Below are 16,918 nucleotides of genomic sequence, written 5' to 3' on the forward strand. Positions count from 1 at the left end.
CGTAATCGATACAAAATACTGATATAATAAAATACATATATATATATATATTGAGCACTATCAAAAGAATTCGATCGTTCGACGTAGACATTACTATAGGTAGAAAATGCTTGTCTCGTTGTCATAAATATAGGTACAATTGACGAATTAGTTATAAAATATAAAATAACACTACCGTACCAGCGTATTCGCTTGGTTGTTACTAGTGTTTTTTATTTCGAATAAATTGTTCATCTGCTTAAAAAAATATTTGAAAGATGGCATAGCGCTGATGTATGATAGTTTTTTATTCAGTTCTATAAATTTCAAGTTAAATATTAATGATCAAAACGGCAGAAATGAGCTTTCCACAGAAAAAACATACATACACCTCTTGGTCCGTGAAAGACAAAGACTAAATAAATCGACTACTTTATGTCAACTACTTTTTGGTTTCGTGACTGTCACCTAAACGCCGTTTACAAAGAATATAATGAAAATTTACAGCGCCTCTACATTTTAAAAATATTACAGGTCTAAAAATTAAAAATGTTCACCCATATTAGTTACAAAACTTACGAATCAAACGTGGTCGTTTTAAAAATAAGATTAAAATCATAAAAAATAAGTCAAATAAATCATTAGTAAGGAAAATAAGAATTTGTAAGAATCGTTGATTCGTTCACATCACGATAAATAAATAGGAATGAGAATAATGTTTCGATAGGGCTATGCAATTTTTTAAATATTTGCCATAGGCAATTTTGTTAAAATAATTCTAATGTCAAAGATTCTTTCCTATAATATCATCTTTGGTAAAGTTCAAAATATGACTTTCTACGAAAAAGATGTTTTTAAAATTTATCAATTTTACGAGATGCTACTAAAGTTCATACGGAATATCATAAATATTGCCATATTTTTACTAGCAGTCATGTTTGGTACAATACACTTAATCAGAATAAACTAAGATAGCAGTAGTTAGAACTGTAAAAACGTCTGAATCTAAAATGTTCATACGTCGTAGCAAAAATCGTAGTTTGGCGGAGGATCCGGAATCGGGGGTGGGTCTTGTGGAATGTCGATTCCTTCGGTATCCAGCAGTCTAAGTTTGATATCCATCGACAGAAGCGTCTGCAAATCCTTTTCTGTTTCCTTACTAGTCATGCGGAGACCTAAGAAGCCAAAAAACAAGTTGTCAAATTGTAACCTTGGGTTGCAAAAGTTTGTCGACAAGCGATAAAAAACACAAAGTTACCGAGCAGTGCGTTGATACCGTCGGTCCAGTAATCGTACACTTGTTCATCAGGAGCTACAAAGTCTAAGCTTGCAACATCTACAGAATCCAAAATCAAAGAGAAAGCCAACTGGTGAGTGGTCTTTCGTCGCTGTAAATCTTTCATGTGAGGACAATCTCTTCCAATAACGAGACTTCGAATTTCGACGACGGCCAGCTTTGTTGGCAGTTCGTCTATACTTGGCACTGACTTTTCATTGCAATCACCGTAGTGGAAGACCTTATGGTTCGGTGACAGACGAACGTACCAGAACTTGTCTTTCATTCTCTACGGATACAAAAAAAAAAAACCATAATTACAACAACTAGTAAACAAGTTTCCAGGTGTGAGATGTACAAATGATAAAATATACAAACCTGTCCTCTCGTGCTGTACTTGGTGAACCTTGTACCCTCCACGAGAAATCCCAATCGTTGCTGCTGTATCAGATCCATGATCTCCGGGGTTATCTTGTCTTTCAGCGTGAGAATGGGTCTCGCGTGATTTCCCCACTCTTCTCGATTAGTTCTCTCCTGCTGGCGCAAATTCGTGATGTCGGAGTAGGTCAACTGCTGCAGCTTGGTTTTAAACTTGTCGAGCCACGTGGGCTTTGAATCCAAGGCTCTTGTTATCTGCTCTTGGACAACCAAAAACACTTTACCGAAATCCTCGGTCGTAGCTTTCATTTCTTTCCACGTTTTGTTCAGCAGGACAATGCAAGCGCAGTAAAACTCCTCGAACGGATGATCATGCGTAAAGAACATTGGATGGTAGCATTGGCCTTGCTCGTTCGGGGCATCCCCGATGTGTAAAATCTTTGAAATAAAATATCTTTGGTATCAACGAATCGTGCGTTATTCGATACAAGAAACAATCAAGTTTAAACATTCCAATACAAACCTCACACAACAGTTTAACAAGCTCAATGCTGGTTCTTCCAAATGGACACTCGTGTTCATCTGCCCGACATGAGTTTTCCAGCACGACTTTGGTGTAGCTTTCGGTATGATTGCGAGCAAAATACACCATGCAGTCAAGAGCCAGCATTCCCGGTGGGGTTTCCGTGAAATCTAGGGCAGGATTGATGTCGCATTTGAAGCCCAACTTTTTGTAATCTTTGGCGAATAGGCCCTGTTTTCGAGCTGCGATGTCACTACTGTTGCTACCCTCGAAGTCAAAGGCAATCATACGGAGCTCCTTAATTTTGTCATGCGCATCTTGGTCTTGTGTGTCCATTTTAGTCATCATTCTCTGCTCGAGTAGGCTGAGGGTTAGTGTTTGAAAGACATACAACTGATGAGCCATTTCCGTGCCGACCTGCAAGAATCATCGAGTATGAGGTAAAAAATACTTGCAAAGGGGTTTTGCTTGGTTGTGTCTTTTGGGACTGGGAAAAATTTACCTGGTTAGTCGATTGAATAATGTTGGTGAGGAATACACTTCTGACTTTCTTTGACTGCAAAGTAGCTGAAATAGCTCTCCGCTTGGCCATGTCTGCTTTCAAGAACAACGCATTTATCAAAGCAATAGCGTTTTGTTGGATTTGCGGATTCATGTTTTGTAAATGCCACACGAGGTTTGGAAAAGTTACTTCTTTCTCGACTTGGCCACACTTGTCGGTCGAGTTCAAGACTATGTTTTCAAGGATACTCAGCGAAGCTTTGATGACATTGGCATCAATGACTATTGCTTGATTGTTCACGTAACTGGCCACTTTGTTTATAAATGGCGCTCCGAGGATATCCCAGGATGAGATGCCATGTTCCATCAACTCGACAAACGATTGCAAACAGAAGGCCAAAGCACTTGCTTTGTATTTCTCTGATTCAACCTGCAAGTGGCCATTTTTGTGAAACCGAAAAATATGAGATTCAAGTAAAAAATATGGCTTCTGTGGCTACACGGCTTACCTGAGAGATTACAAAGTTCAATCCGTTTTGATTGGTGAATTCTAAAGCAAAGGTAATATCTCGACTCAAGCGGCTAAGCTTTTCTAGTGCTTTCACAACTTCATCTTCTGAACTACCAGCATTTAGCTTGGAGAGAATATCAATAGCAGTTTTTGATGGCGAGTGTTCTAACCTGAGGATGCTACCGTTTTTTATTTCATTACGGTTTTTCTCGTTAATGTAGTTCTGATTGTTGGTATCGGAAAATTGAAGCGAGTATGACTCGTGATCCGGGAGATCCCAACCATTACACAGTTCCTAGAGCAAGACAAACACAAAAATGCTTTGAGAATGAGCTTTCATTTATTGTTGTTATGGACATAAGTGTACTGTTCACAAAATCTCTGACTAAATTAACAAACTTGTAAACTGGGAAAGGAAAAAACGAATCCAATCTTACTCAAGTTTTTTGAATGAACTACTACAAGCAATTTAGATTACGATGCATGGCAAAGCTTTGACTAATTGAATTCAAACCAAGTATCCGAGTAATTAATCTAATATGTACCTTGAATCACTTTTTGTACCAAATTGTGTTAAAATTATTAGAAAAAATACTTCCTAAAGTAATAAATGTCACACAGTTACACATGTATCTTGTTTAGGGGACACACCTCGTCCGCATTGGTTAAAAAACAAAATATTGAAAAACACAGCTCTAAAAGGATTTAAACAGCGGTAGAAGGGTCATGGATAAATAAATGTAGGCCTACCTGAATGATCCAGGTGAGAGGCTGTTTCTGATTGAACTCAATGAGCTGTGGCACCTGGTCCGCGAACTGAACGGCTATCTTGACGATGTTCGAGTCCTTCTGCACTGGCATCTTGATTGTTTGTGTGTACATGAATGGAAGCTGCACAAAGTGTCTGATGGGACTCCTGCATATGGGGTCTCGTCGTCATTTACAGCTACACTCATGTATTAGCAAACAAATTTCTCGGCCATTGCTTGCTGCTTTGCTCGTCCTTTGTTTCTCTCTCTCTCTCTTACATGCACCAATCCTTTTTGTATCACCAGCAAGGTCCTAGGAGACGTGGACGTATTCTATTGCCCTGACAGATGAAAGTGGTACGTCCGTATTTTCTTTCTTTCCCACTGGATGTGAGGGCAAAAAGTAGAGTGTGACTGTGACTGATGCCTGCTGATGTAGGTATACAATACTTATTGCAGATGATTCACGCGTAGGGAGGACTGTTGGCCTGGCCGTCATAATACCTCAGCTAAGGTTGGTTCGTACTGTTTTGTATTTTTGTATGTACAAGTATACAAGTCAGGTATATATATATATATTTGGGTGGGCGTTCTCTCTCTGCTGACTCTGCTCCGCCGTACTGCAGAATTCGATGCAGATTGCACGCATCTCCATCCTATAATAGTTGATTTAGTGGCATACAGCTTTTCAGAAATATATTCATGGAAATATAATTATCGTGAACGTCATTGCTCACTTTGTCTAGTGCTCAGCTTATAATTTTTAATATCAATCTATGATCTGCACAATTGGAATCCTCTTTTTCCCCATCGTGAGGAAAAAAAAAAGGTGTAAGCTTTATAATATGATATAAATCTGAACTTTTTACAATATACTTTTAAAAATTTTAAATCAACAATAATTAACTTTAAAAACATTTGCATCAGTCTTTAGTGCCGATGGATGTCGTTTGGGAAAAAGCGCTTGGTTACAATTAAAATCTTGCACTCCAGTTTTTTTATTTACACTTTGGAATCTTGCGGTTACGGCGATTCGTCGTTATTATTATTTTTGCAGCGATCTCCCGGCTTGGGCATCAACTTGATGGCAGAGAACTGTTGGCCCAGTAACTTCATAACTTCGGCGTGCTTCGTTGCAGCCCCACTTTTCTTCACCGACTGATAGTTTTCTTTGACGTAAAGGGCAAAGCCCGTCAGTTCTCTGCTCTGGGCCGTACTTTTCGTTTGCACTTTCCCATTCTTTGTGACCTTGTTTATCAACAGTTCAAATTTTCCATAGCAGTAGCCACATCGTTTGACGTTGAGATCCAGGGACTTGGAGTGTCTTCCAATACTGTAGCCGCACGTAGTACATTTGTACGTGTATTTAGTTTGTATTTGGTAATCGTGACACCGAGTAATGGGTGGTAGCTCTGGGAAAACTTTCATTGCCTTGTGTGCCCATGCTTTCCAGAATCTGCCGTGGCCGTCCGACACATTGTTTATCAACCAAGTCGCAGCGTGACACATTTCGTGAATCAACGTGTCCCTCAATCTTTCTGGAGAGTCCAAGACTTTGGCGGCCAAGACAATCCTAGACGACTTGGTAGTTTTGCCGAGAGCTTTCACCGTCTGTTTGTTGTAGCATTTTCCTGCAGTACCAGTCAATCGAACGCTCCACTCAACAACCATGTCGTCCGGCAGCTTACTTTGAAAAACCTTTTCGTTAAATACCCTGAACAATACCTTGCACAATTCCTCCTTGAGTACGGTGTATTTGTTTCTGTAGGTCATTGCTTTGAAGTCTGCTTGGTGCAGAGGCACCTCCTTCGACAGAGAAGCCAGGAAACTTTTTTTCACAAATCGTTTGTCAAACTGCTGATGCGACTTTGGTTTGCTTACTTCGGCACCGGTGAACTTTTTAAATTTTATTGTTTTAGCTTTTGTTTTGGGTGGGACAATGTCATCTGGATCAAACTCGCTCGTAATAGAACTACTGGAGGAGTCAAAGCTCAGTCGCCTCTGAACCGGGCTTCTCATTTTCCAGTTTTCATCGTTGTCGTCGTCACCATTGTCTTTGATATTATCATCCGATGACTCCGAATCACAAATAGCTAGCACTGTACTCTTGACGTTCTTATCGCTTACCTTTACCGTGGAAGTAGTCCTGATTGCCGGCAAATTATTCTGAGACGTGGGATTGCTGAGAGCTGTGTAGTAGGAGCCATCTGGACTACTACTTTCCGATGTTGACCGATTATTAATAAAACTATCCTTTGACTTCTGATTCTTGGACTTTGTTCTATTACCTGTAGATTGAATATTTTTCTTATCTGAAAAATCGCTCTTGGATTCCAAGTTGAATTGCGGTTTTCGAAAATTATTCATTTTTTCCGTCCATGCATCTTTCATCTGCTTTTTCGGCTCTGCTGATGAAATAAGGGTCTTTGCTTTATTTCTCCATGCTTCTCCGTATAAATTCTCTAAAATGTCTGCACAATCATTAACAGTGGTATTCACAGTTTCAACTATTAGCGCAGGTTGATCAACTTCTTGATGACTTTCTTTGTCCTTAGAACATTGTTCTGGTGATTCATCATAATTATCTATATCATCTGTGATTTCAAAAACTTCGGGATCCAATGGTTTATCAGCGGTTAATTGAGCTTGATTGTTCGGATTGATGGATTTTTTGAAAATATCTGCATCATCTGTAAATTCTAAGGCTTTTGATGCAATTTTCGATTGTTTTTGCAAATTTTCAGGACTTGACGGCTTGTTTTTCAAACTTAAACCATCCAAAGCCTGCACTTTATTCAAGCTCCTGAATTTGTTATGATAATTCAACCTTGCAAGCACGTCTGGAAGAATTTCTTTACTTCTTTCGCTATTCAGTTTTTCAAAATCATCACTTTCTTTGGACTCAAACGATTCTGACTCAGATATTATGACATTCGATTTCGCATTATTTATTGATAACTGCTCCTCGGAATCTTCGACCTCAGATGATAATCTCTCTGGCATAACTATTGGTCTCCGATCGATTTTGACAACTGTAGGCGGCGTATTGCCTACCGTCATGCAGACAGGTGATTTATCTCTGATGATTTTTCTCACACATGACCTTGCATTGCCAATCGGTGTCCTGGTGATACTTTTACCAGTAGAAGTCTGTTGGTTGATGCGTTTACCTGAAGCTAATCTTACCTGGTTTTTTAGAGTGCTGTCAGAGCCTGTGCTCGCAGGCGTTGCGTTCTTAATGACTCTCCTACGATTGGATCTGACATTTGTTGGCGTTTTGTCGGAGTTCTTGCTGCCAGGGGTTTGATCCCTGACGATATCCAGCTGTATCACCCTTGACCGTCGAGAAATGTGATCTCGCCTGGACAGGTGCTTGTTGTTTTTCTTCTCACATTCCCTCAATTTGTCGCTGATAGTCGGCCTTACCAACTTATGTCGATTATTGGGGGTCTCATAGTTCATCTCCAGCCGCTCTAGACTACTGTTTCCGGAGCTGGTAGTACCGCTTTTCCTGCTACCCGAGACTACGCTGTCCTGGCTGTACGAGCTACTACCACCAGTGCCAGCACCGCACCTCATGCTGTCAAAGTTGCATGCCAGCCAATCGAGTATTTCCTTTTTCTTTCTCTCGGACAGGGTCGCGCCATCAGCCACGATCTCTTTTGAGACCGCGTTGGACTTGCCGTTCTCCTCGGAGTCACTGTCCTCTATGATAGCTATTGATGGCTGTTGTTGCAACAAAGGCTTGGTGGGCCTCACCTCATCTTCGGAGGACGAGGATGACTCCTGATTCCGCTCAACCCAGCCAGTAATGGGAACAGAGGCAACAGGAGTTTTACGGGCTGTTGGCTCGCTTGCTTTGTCAGGAGGCAGAGCACTATCGTTGGAACTACTTTCACTGATCAGGATAACCTGCTGTGGTCTTGGCTTCTCCGGGCACTCCTCTTGCGTCTCGTCTACGTACGACTCGGATGATAGCCGGAGGCTAAAGTGGCTGTCGGGCCTTTCCTGCTCCTCCAGGGCAGTCGAGGAGAAGATCTTGTCGGGTTCTATCTTTGAAATGTCGGAGTAGTCTTCTAGAAACAGACACCGGTTGTTCGTCGACTTGGCCTTCCACTTTTGGTAAAAATCCTTGCCCAAATCCATTGTTTATTCCTCGAGGAATATTTCGTGTCCTGACGTTGACCAGCTTACCGTATTTTTGTAGACTTGAGCCCTATCTACACCAAGGTATTTACTGCCTCTTATACGGGATACGAATTATGAGAAGTGGCTGAGAGCGTCCTTTGTTTTTATAGTTGGTTAGCGGTGTGCGGAGGAGCAAAACAAAAAACTAACGTCAAAGTTTTTGTATACGACTTGCTAGTTGCTCGTTTTTCGACATACTTTTATCTCCAAACTAATCTGAATTTGGAGAGTCAAATTTGTTTACTTCACATTGTGAGACGCCAAAAAAATAAAATTTCAAAAAGCACTAACATGCTCTTTTAGTGCCTATATATACACACACATAAAAGTTTAAAATTTCACAAGCTGCAGTAAGTAACGGTCATTTCAAACGACGGACTCGACCACGTGAAATGTATATAGGTATACTCATGGCAGGGCTCCAGGAACTCCGCGAATGACTTTCGAATTGGGACATGAAAAAAATACCCAAAATTGCGGAATCGTTAGCAACGTTTGCAATCACTTTGCAAAAAATTGTCAGATCTTCTGATTGTCTATAAAAAAATAAAAACTAAATGGTCCAGCAAGAGTCCAAATAAGTACGTTGTCTGGCTCAAATACTCCACATACGGCTATGAAACTTACTTTAATCGTTTGCAATTTAATTGTCGATGATGATTATCTATTGCATTATCGTAAAACTAACAGAAAAACAATGTGAAATAATTATTTCAGTCATTGCGAATGAAGTCTTCTCTGCAGCTCTATATATATATACATATATATATACAAATAGCTATAGCGCTCTCGAGAGCAGACAGACTACCTAACTGGCGGAGAATCAAACTTATTATTTTTTAAGTGAACTTCGAAAATGTGTTTTTACGTAACGCAATCATCTGCTTTACGTGATTGAAGTCGATTCGGTCTTATCAAGTTGAATTAAATACTAAAAAAAACTCTGTTGCAGTATGAATTTGCAACAAGTGTGCATTATTAATAGAACAAATTATTGTGATACAATAAGTATAAAACTATCATTTTGGCGTTTGTAAGTTGGTAACGTGAGTCAGAGCAAATATATATTTATAGGTACAGCTATATCTATATTTATAGGTATACAGCTTGATGTATTTGCTCTATACATATATTAAGTTATTATAAATAATAAGTTTAAGGTTCTTCTGTAATTACTCATGTGTTAGCTTTTCTTCGATATCTATTTTAAATTATAAATCTTGATATTAATAGAAGTTGTTCTACTGAGACTTGTGAAGTTGGCGCCCGTAAATATTGAATATTAATATTTTGCACCCATTCAGGGCTTAAACGATTCCTCCTTACTTGCGGATTTATCCTCCACTTGAATTTTTATTTGCGGATCAATAGTTTGCGAGATATTTGCAAAATAAAAAGTCGAAAACGGGCGCGGCGCTGAAGTATAAAAAACTTTGTTGAAAGTGCTAAATTGGGTTAAAATCCAATTCTACCTGTACGATTCGATTCCTCTTCATTTGCGGATTACGTAGGTATATAAATTAATGTAATTAAATGTCACAAAGTTTGTAAATAATGAATTTAATTATAGAGTGAGAGAATCTAGTAACTTTTGTCTAGTGACTTTTGGTCCAGTGCTCCGTTCCTGTTGTTCGGTACATGTCGTTGACTCCGTACCGCGGGTTCTACAAAATATTTATCTGGAGCCGTACCATACAACTTTTTTTAGCTTCGCGGGCCTATATTATAAGATAGGCCGATGTACAGAAAAATAGTTATATGGTACGGCCCCAGAATAGAAAACTTTAGTAGGTATTAATCTATTAATTATTAGTTATAAGTTGTTCAGCTTTTGGATCAATACACACACACACACACACACACATTTTTCGATGACTATGCAATCTAGTGTAAGCCCATTTAATAAACATTTTTTTAAATTAAGTACTTGTAAATTTATTACTGGGGCTGTGTTTACATAGGCTCCATTTGTAGTCTGTTAAGGTCACGTGATCATTTATGATAAGTGCGAGTGAGATGGTGACATCATGCTGTCTCCCTCGCACTTATGATAAATGATCACGTGACCTTAACAGACAATAATAGAGCCTTAGGCGAACACAGCCTGTGTCACTTTTATCCGTTTCCACTGGTCGGTAACTTGATCTTCAATTCGCCTGATTAATCATTTAAGCGCGAAATTTGAATGCTTGAGCTGTTTTCTAAAGCTTGCCCAAACAAAATTATTACTCGTGTGCTTAGCTGTGGCTTGTCTTGTAATGATTGTAGCTGTACTGCTACTTTTTAGTTGTGTTGTTATTTGTTTCTTGAATAACAACAAATATTAAAATTTTGCGCGTAATGAATAAATATCAATCCACAGTGTTTGCCACAATAGATTCCAGATATTAGATTCTTAAGATGAAAAATCTGTACCTATTGACAAATAAATTTTTCCTTTAGTTTGAAGTATGCAATGTATGTGTGTGTGGATTGACCCAAAAGCTGAATAACTTATAGCTAATAATTAATAGATTAATACCTACTAAAGTTTTCTATTCTGATAAATATTTTGTAGAACCCGCGGTACGGAGTAAACGACATGTACCGAACAACAGGAACGGAGCACTGGACCAAAAGTCACTAGACAAAAGTTACTAGATTCTCTCACTCTATAATTAAATTCATTATTTACAAACTTTGTGACATTTAATTACATTAATTTATATACCTACGTAATCCGCAAATGAGGAGGAATCGAATCGTACAGGTAGAATTGGATTTTAACCCAATTTAGCACTTTTAACAAAGTTTTTTATACTTCAGCGCCACGCCCATTTTCGACTTTTTATTTTGCAAATATCTCGCAAACTATTGATCCGCAAATAAAAATTCAAGTGGAGGATAAATCTGCAAGTAAGGAGGAATCGTTTAAGCCCTGAATGGGTGCAAAATATTAATATTCAATATTTACGGGCGCCAACTTCACAAGTCTGTTCTACTGTGCGACATATTTGAATTTTCCGCCAGTTTGGTAGTCTGTCTGCTCTCGAGAGCGCTATAGCTATTTGTATATATATATGTATATATATATAGAGCTGCAGAGAAGACTTCATTCGCAATGACAGAAATAATTATTTCACATTGTTTTTCTGTTAGTTTTACGATAATGCAATAGATAATCATCATCGACAATTAAATTGCAAACGATTAAAGTAAGTTTCATAGCCGTATGTGAAGTATTTGAGCCAGACAACGTACTTATTCGGACTCTTGCTGGACCATTTAGTTTTTATTTTTTTATAGACAACCGGAAGATCCGACAATTTTTTGCAAAGTGATTGCAAACGTTGGTAACGATTCCGCAATTTTGGGTATTTTTTTCATGTCCCAATTCGAAAGTTATTCGCAGAGATCCTGGAGCCTCATGGCAGTGGTGGATTACGACATTTACGACACGATCTGGAGGTTTTTGACATATACACCTGTAAGAAACTTGTCATTAATGTCATCAACTCCGTAACATTCAAATTTGTGTTTTCACAAAATAGGGTGTAATCCGCAATCGCCGCCAGCAGTTACATATGTACGACGTGACAACGTTGCGTGGTTGGGGGCGCTACTGTCGATTTACTGGTGATGTGATCCGCAATCTCACCAGCAGTAAAGCAGATGACGTCGGTCTACTTGCTCTTTTTCGTGACATTTTCCGACATTCTATCGTCTGCTTTGCTTTGTTTACAATCAGAAATGCTTACTTTACTAAACAAAACAAAAATATCAACTTAAAGTTGACTGTTATTTCCAAACTTCATCCTTACACAATTATTTAATTAATGTTTATTTAAAGTCATATCTTTTAATAATATGAAGGGTATTATTAAAATCGAAATTTAACTGAAGATAAAGGCACTGTTTAATCATTAAAATTTGATACATCTATAGTTTGAGTAGTTTGACCCATTGTGTAATAATGGTTTGACTCGTCCATCGTGAAAGTATATACAAGAGGTGTGTCCTGACCATTTTAGATGCGTTCATTCGTTCTTCCTACGGTCCCCTGATACTAAAGGCCCGGGCACATGGAACCGCGTAAAGCGTATCGCGTAAAAGTAGGGAAGGTTAGGTATGCGCCACTTTGTGGTCATATTAGATTCGTTCACCTTACAATCCAATGCTGTATGTAAACAATAGTTTGTAAATAAAGAAGTGCAAATAGAAAAAAGTTTGTTTACTTTTTGCAATAACCTAACCTAACGTGTACAACTGCGCATCGCGTACGGTCAGGGGCGATCAGGGACGATCGGAGAAGAGCACTTGTTCACTTTCGTCTCCGACTCGCCCACACTGTCCCCGACCGTCCCTGGATTGTAAGGTGAACGAATCTATTGTCACATAAAGGAGCTATTCGAAGTGTTAAGCGATACACATAGACATTTTTTGCTTATTTCATAAATATTTCATTGTGAACGTTCATATTGAAAAGGGGGCTCCACTGTTCCGCTAAACTCAAATTGAGTGAACAGACTGAACAGACCTATACTGTATTCTCTGTCAGTTAAAATAGTTGCGCCTACCCTCAAAGTTAAAGCTCATTGAAAAGTTGCATTGTCAATTTTCAACTTATTTGATTTTTTTTTGAAAACCCAAAGTCAACAGCAGTTTGTGGCAAAGAGTAGGTTAATAGAAAAACATGGTCAGAAATACACTAGACACCCTGAACAATCAAGTCGATTGAATTTTAAAAAAGTTTCATTGCATAAATATATTGTTGGTATCAAAAATTCTGGACAGTAATTTCAGCACAATTGTTATGATATTAAAAAAAAAAAAAATGATCTGGCCAGGGATTGGATTGTTGTTGACTTGAGACAAAAAATGTATATCTTTTCAAATATAGTATTTATTTTTCTAACAAGTTAATTATTAATTCAGCAATATTTACATCACTACTTACTCTAACAATTATTTGTGAGTCTGTCAGGGAGCCAAGCTAAAAACCCACTCCTCAAGCAACGCTCCACCTACCTTTGTACAAGTACTTAATGAATGATAGCGTACGCGAAAAACACCATTCGGCTACATGTAAGCTTTTCGCATATTTATTTTATACGTTTTGTAAGCAGCAAGTTCTGAAAATGTTTTCAGAAAACTATAACATATTTCAACACTAAGCCCATAAAGAGAAACAAAAAAGTTGTTTACAGAATTTCGATCCAATGCATTATTTCAACGATTTTCTCAATTAATACTTGAAAACGAGGTTTTAATACCCTTCTAGCGTTCTGCAATGACAAACCCCTCGATTCTCAAGTTATTTATTTTGATGAGTAGTTTAATCTTGTAGTACAGTACTTTGAAAACTATTTTCAGAGTATTCCATATAAGATTGTTTAGTAAAAATTTGTATTTATATACACATAAGTTAATTTGTATTGACATTTAAGAATCTTCACGTTCTACTGAGCATAGTTCAGCATTTTTTAGAGACGAGTTCCATAAACAGCTCCATTAATTACTATTTACAAGTATAAAGGTTAAGATTAATCATTGTCATAATTGGAAGCTGAAACTTAAATAGTCATTTTTAATATCTAATGAGTGGGGCAAGGTTTCCAAAACTTCAATACCTATGTAGGTACATATGTCCTGTTAAAGCTATATAAGCGATGAAAAAATGATATGAAACTACGAGAATGAATACCATATTACAGGCTCAACAATTCATCTGAATTCAGAGTTTCCAATCCCAAGGAATGCACAAGACACCATCGCTCATTACAGAGTAATAGTGCGTTATCCAAAGCATGATTCCATCCAACAAAGGCGCCAAGACATTTTTGTGCAAAAGTAAACGTTCACAGCATCGTATCATATGATCTGGACTTATGCTATCATCTTTATTCAATTTAGCTAGGCCTAATTCTTGAATGACTTTAGCATGTAATTCTCGTTCAACGTATTTAACACTACCAAAAATAATGAAATTTGTTTAATAATACTTTGTTAACGTAATTTAAAATAAGACACGACAAGTTAGTGTAGCTTACTTATTATAGTGATGTAATCTTTTTGCAGCTTCTTCAAGGTTTTCTGTTATAAAATTGACTAGTAAGAAGCTAGGACATGAAGATGGCACAATAAACTGACCAGTTGGTGATAACATTAGAGGTCCAGCTTCTCTGTAATAGATGTTTTGTAAGACATCTTCCTCAATTAACAAATATATAGTTTAGGGAACACTACAAGAACTCACGCTTCTATAACTATCTCGTAAGAAGACAAACTTTCTGGCCAAGAATTTGGATAGCTTCTTTTTCCTCGATAATCCGACAGAGTGGTTATTAATTGTCGAAGTTGTGACTCATATTCACCAACCATAACTTTAGGCATAAACTTTCTACACATAAAATCAGGCCTAAACCAAATTGTTACTCGTTTAAAAACTTGTTCTACTTACCTTCGTCCAACCTTTATGTCTAGCAATACTCTTGACACGGCTTTTTCAAAAGCAGGTAAGCGAAGTAGAACCAAATCATACTTCTTTACATTTTTTATTAGCTAAAAAGTATATATTTTGTAATTACAATTCAACTAGTGAATAATAAATGAGATTTTTCTTTGACACCTACATCTAACCAATTATTTCTGACTTCTCCAGAGTTGAGCATTACGTTTCCTTCTACTCCAATACCAGTATCATTGGCAAAAACAAGAGTTCTATCTTTCAATACTTCCATAGGTTCTGGATGATGCTGCGCCAAAGCTTGAAAGGCTAATAAACATCCTCTGTAGTGAGTGACGTTCCATCCACAGTCCCAAAATATATTTTTCAAACCTAAATGATCACACAGGGCAACTTCTAATTTTTTTACTTCAGATGTGACTGGCCGGCAAGCTTCAAATTTGATGTGAGCTTCATTAACGCTTTTATCCAAGTATGCTCTAAAACGCAATTCTCCTAAGCAATCTTTGAATCTTTATCTTAATGATACTTACGATTTAAATAAAATTTATTCAGAGTATTAAACTAAACGAAAATTATAATACTTACTTGAGGGTATCAGGTACACAATTTATTTTTCTCCTCATCAATAAAGAAGCATAAATTGGATCATCCTCTAATTCAGAAAAATTTATTTCTCCAGAAAAATTTTGGCTCCAAAATTCATTTTTACTTTTACTTTTTTCTGCAGTTGGAGATCTCTCTTCTTCAAGTCTTTCAACAGAAGATGTTGGCAAATTGCAAGTTTTCAATATAGTTATAATTGTTTTGCGTAGATCCTGCTCATTTAGTTGAATGTTCACCAAAGTAAATTTTCCTGCCTTTACTTCCTTTTCATCTTTAGAGCGCAAATAGAAGGCTAGTGTTGTAGGCCTAATTTGTCTCTTCTGCTGTAAATGTTCTATCGCAGAACTCAGCTGCTTTAGAGAATTCTCATTCACTGTCTACAAATTAATATTTCTTTTGAATATTCAGTTGTACAGTTATTGTACGTTAGCTTTTCAGTTAGGTAATTGTTGTAACAATACATAATCAACAGTATAATAATAACAATAATAAGTTGTACGGTGAAATAACAAACCCTTTGAGTTGGAAATTGTCCAAAGAGGTCTGGATGTACCGAGAAATAAAAGGGTCGGAGCGCCGTCGAGATTTCGCTGGTGCTCAAGGCCCGCACGGCTCTTTTGTTGCAAAGACTGCGTCGCAAAAGCGAATAGAAAAATAAAAAAAAAGGTTAAATTAATCTATAATCTTCGAATTAATTCAACACGCAATGCTGATGCTGCAATAACAAAAGTGTTTGTTGCACAGAACTGAGGCGCAATAATAACAATCTCCAACACTTTATTACCATTTTTTCAATGCGCAGTACATTCTTGGAGAACCAAGGAAGAATATACCATTTGTCCTTGGTAATAAAAGTAACGGGTCTGATACTCTGATTAATGGTCTGTACTATACTAACTTCATTTTTAATCTTCCTGCAATTCCATTTTGTCGTTACTAACGTATTTATGTAAACACCCCTCTCTCAGCCTCTGTAACTGTTTATTAATTAAGTAAATACTTATCTATTGAATTGACTGATCTGTACGTTGTTAGAAAACCATTGTACTTAGACTAAGAGCTGAGCCCAGAACGTGTAAAAAAAGTACTTGCCGCAAGTTTTAAAAAAGTTGTGGCGGATGTGTAGTTTAGCCCATCCTGAGAAGTTGGCTTCATAACCCAATAACATGCTTGTCACGACTGTGCTACCAACTTTTAATTACAGATTATGGCTGAAAAAGTGGCGGATTATTTAAACTTTACTTCATAGAATGTTTTTACATTATTATTTCTTATAAACGTTTTTTTTATTAATTCCACACATATGTGGTTGGCTACTCTACCGTCGGTACTTCGTAGAATTTGGTAATTTTTTACCAACGCGAACGAGCGAGTGAAGCTCGCGGGGAAGCCATTACTGATTATATTTAAAACCTTTTTTTTATATTTTCCAAAAATATCGATATAATTTGGTCATTTTTCACGACTTTCCGCTATTAAGTAACTTACACTTTGGCACCTTACATTGTTATGGTAGCACTGTCTTTTTTCAAGCTAATTTCTCGGAGGGTGGTGGGCTTGCATCATAGAGATAGTATGCTTTTAGTAGACTTGTTCGATTCAAGTGCTCCGAGCGCTCCGAGCACCTAAGACCCCAAGACTCCAAGAGTCATTGACCCAAACAGAAAAGGTCGTTCGGCTCCCGAACAGAATCATTCGGCCCGAATGCGGAATATCGCGACGGCTCGACGGCGGCCGACGGAGGCTTGTACACAGTAAAAAA

General features: G+C 37.7%; 3 protein-coding genes across 6 annotated transcripts; all 3 read right to left on the bottom strand.

The window, feature by feature from the left end:
• Positions 1-57: 57 nt before the first annotated feature.
• Ced-12 (engulfment and cell motility Ced-12) lies at positions 58-4,442 on the bottom strand. Of its 2 annotated transcripts, none has more exons than XM_089595801.1 (7): positions 3,919-4,442; positions 3,167-3,463; positions 2,659-3,087; positions 2,157-2,573; positions 1,634-2,071; positions 1,228-1,544; positions 58-1,189 (listed from the first exon to the last, which is right to left on the bottom strand). In XM_089595801.1, the coding sequence occupies exons 1-7, from the start codon at positions 4,048-4,050 to the stop codon at positions 994-996; spliced, it is 2,226 nt and encodes a 741-aa protein (XP_089451927.1). In that variant the 5' UTR covers positions 4,051-4,442; the 3' UTR covers positions 58-993. The 2 variants fall into 2 exon arrangements, with proteins under 2 accessions (XP_089451927.1, XP_014212100.2); XM_014356614.2 differs by having other exon boundaries at positions 58-1,154; positions 1,238-1,544; positions 3,919-4,437.
• A 104-nt stretch (positions 4,443-4,546) lies between these two features.
• On the bottom strand, positions 4,547-8,407 carry LOC106641992 (uncharacterized). The gene has a single exon (XM_014356613.2). The coding sequence runs from the start codon at positions 8,061-8,063 to the stop codon at positions 4,941-4,943; it is 3,123 nt and encodes a 1,040-aa protein (XP_014212099.2). The 5' UTR covers positions 8,064-8,407; the 3' UTR covers positions 4,547-4,940.
• Positions 8,408-13,020: 4,613 nt separating this feature from the next.
• On the bottom strand, positions 13,021-16,646 carry LOC106646132 (T-cell activation inhibitor, mitochondrial). Of its 3 annotated transcripts, none has more exons than XM_089594118.1 (10): positions 16,479-16,646; positions 16,249-16,367; positions 15,941-16,133; positions 15,671-15,785; positions 15,139-15,533; positions 14,717-15,029; positions 14,545-14,645; positions 14,341-14,502; positions 14,135-14,266; positions 13,021-14,053 (listed from the first exon to the last, which is right to left on the bottom strand). In XM_089594118.1, the coding sequence occupies exons 3-10, from the start codon at positions 15,961-15,963 to the stop codon at positions 13,819-13,821; spliced, it is 1,476 nt and encodes a 491-aa protein (XP_089450244.1). In that variant the 5' UTR covers positions 15,964-16,133; positions 16,249-16,367; positions 16,479-16,646; the 3' UTR covers positions 13,021-13,818. The 3 variants fall into 3 exon arrangements, with proteins under 3 accessions (XP_089450244.1, XP_089450203.1, XP_089450284.1); XM_089594077.1 differs by having other exon boundaries at positions 16,205-16,367; XM_089594158.1 differs by having other exon boundaries at positions 14,341-14,484; positions 15,941-16,367.
• Positions 16,647-16,918: the final 272 nt, after the last annotated feature.

This window comes from Copidosoma floridanum, unplaced genomic scaffold (genome assembly GCF_036245765.1).
Source record: "Copidosoma floridanum isolate Cflo_tuat_1 unplaced genomic scaffold, Cflo_Japanese_pri ptg000001l, whole genome shotgun sequence".
Lineage (NCBI taxonomy): Eukaryota > Metazoa > Arthropoda > Insecta > Hymenoptera > Encyrtidae > Copidosoma > Copidosoma floridanum.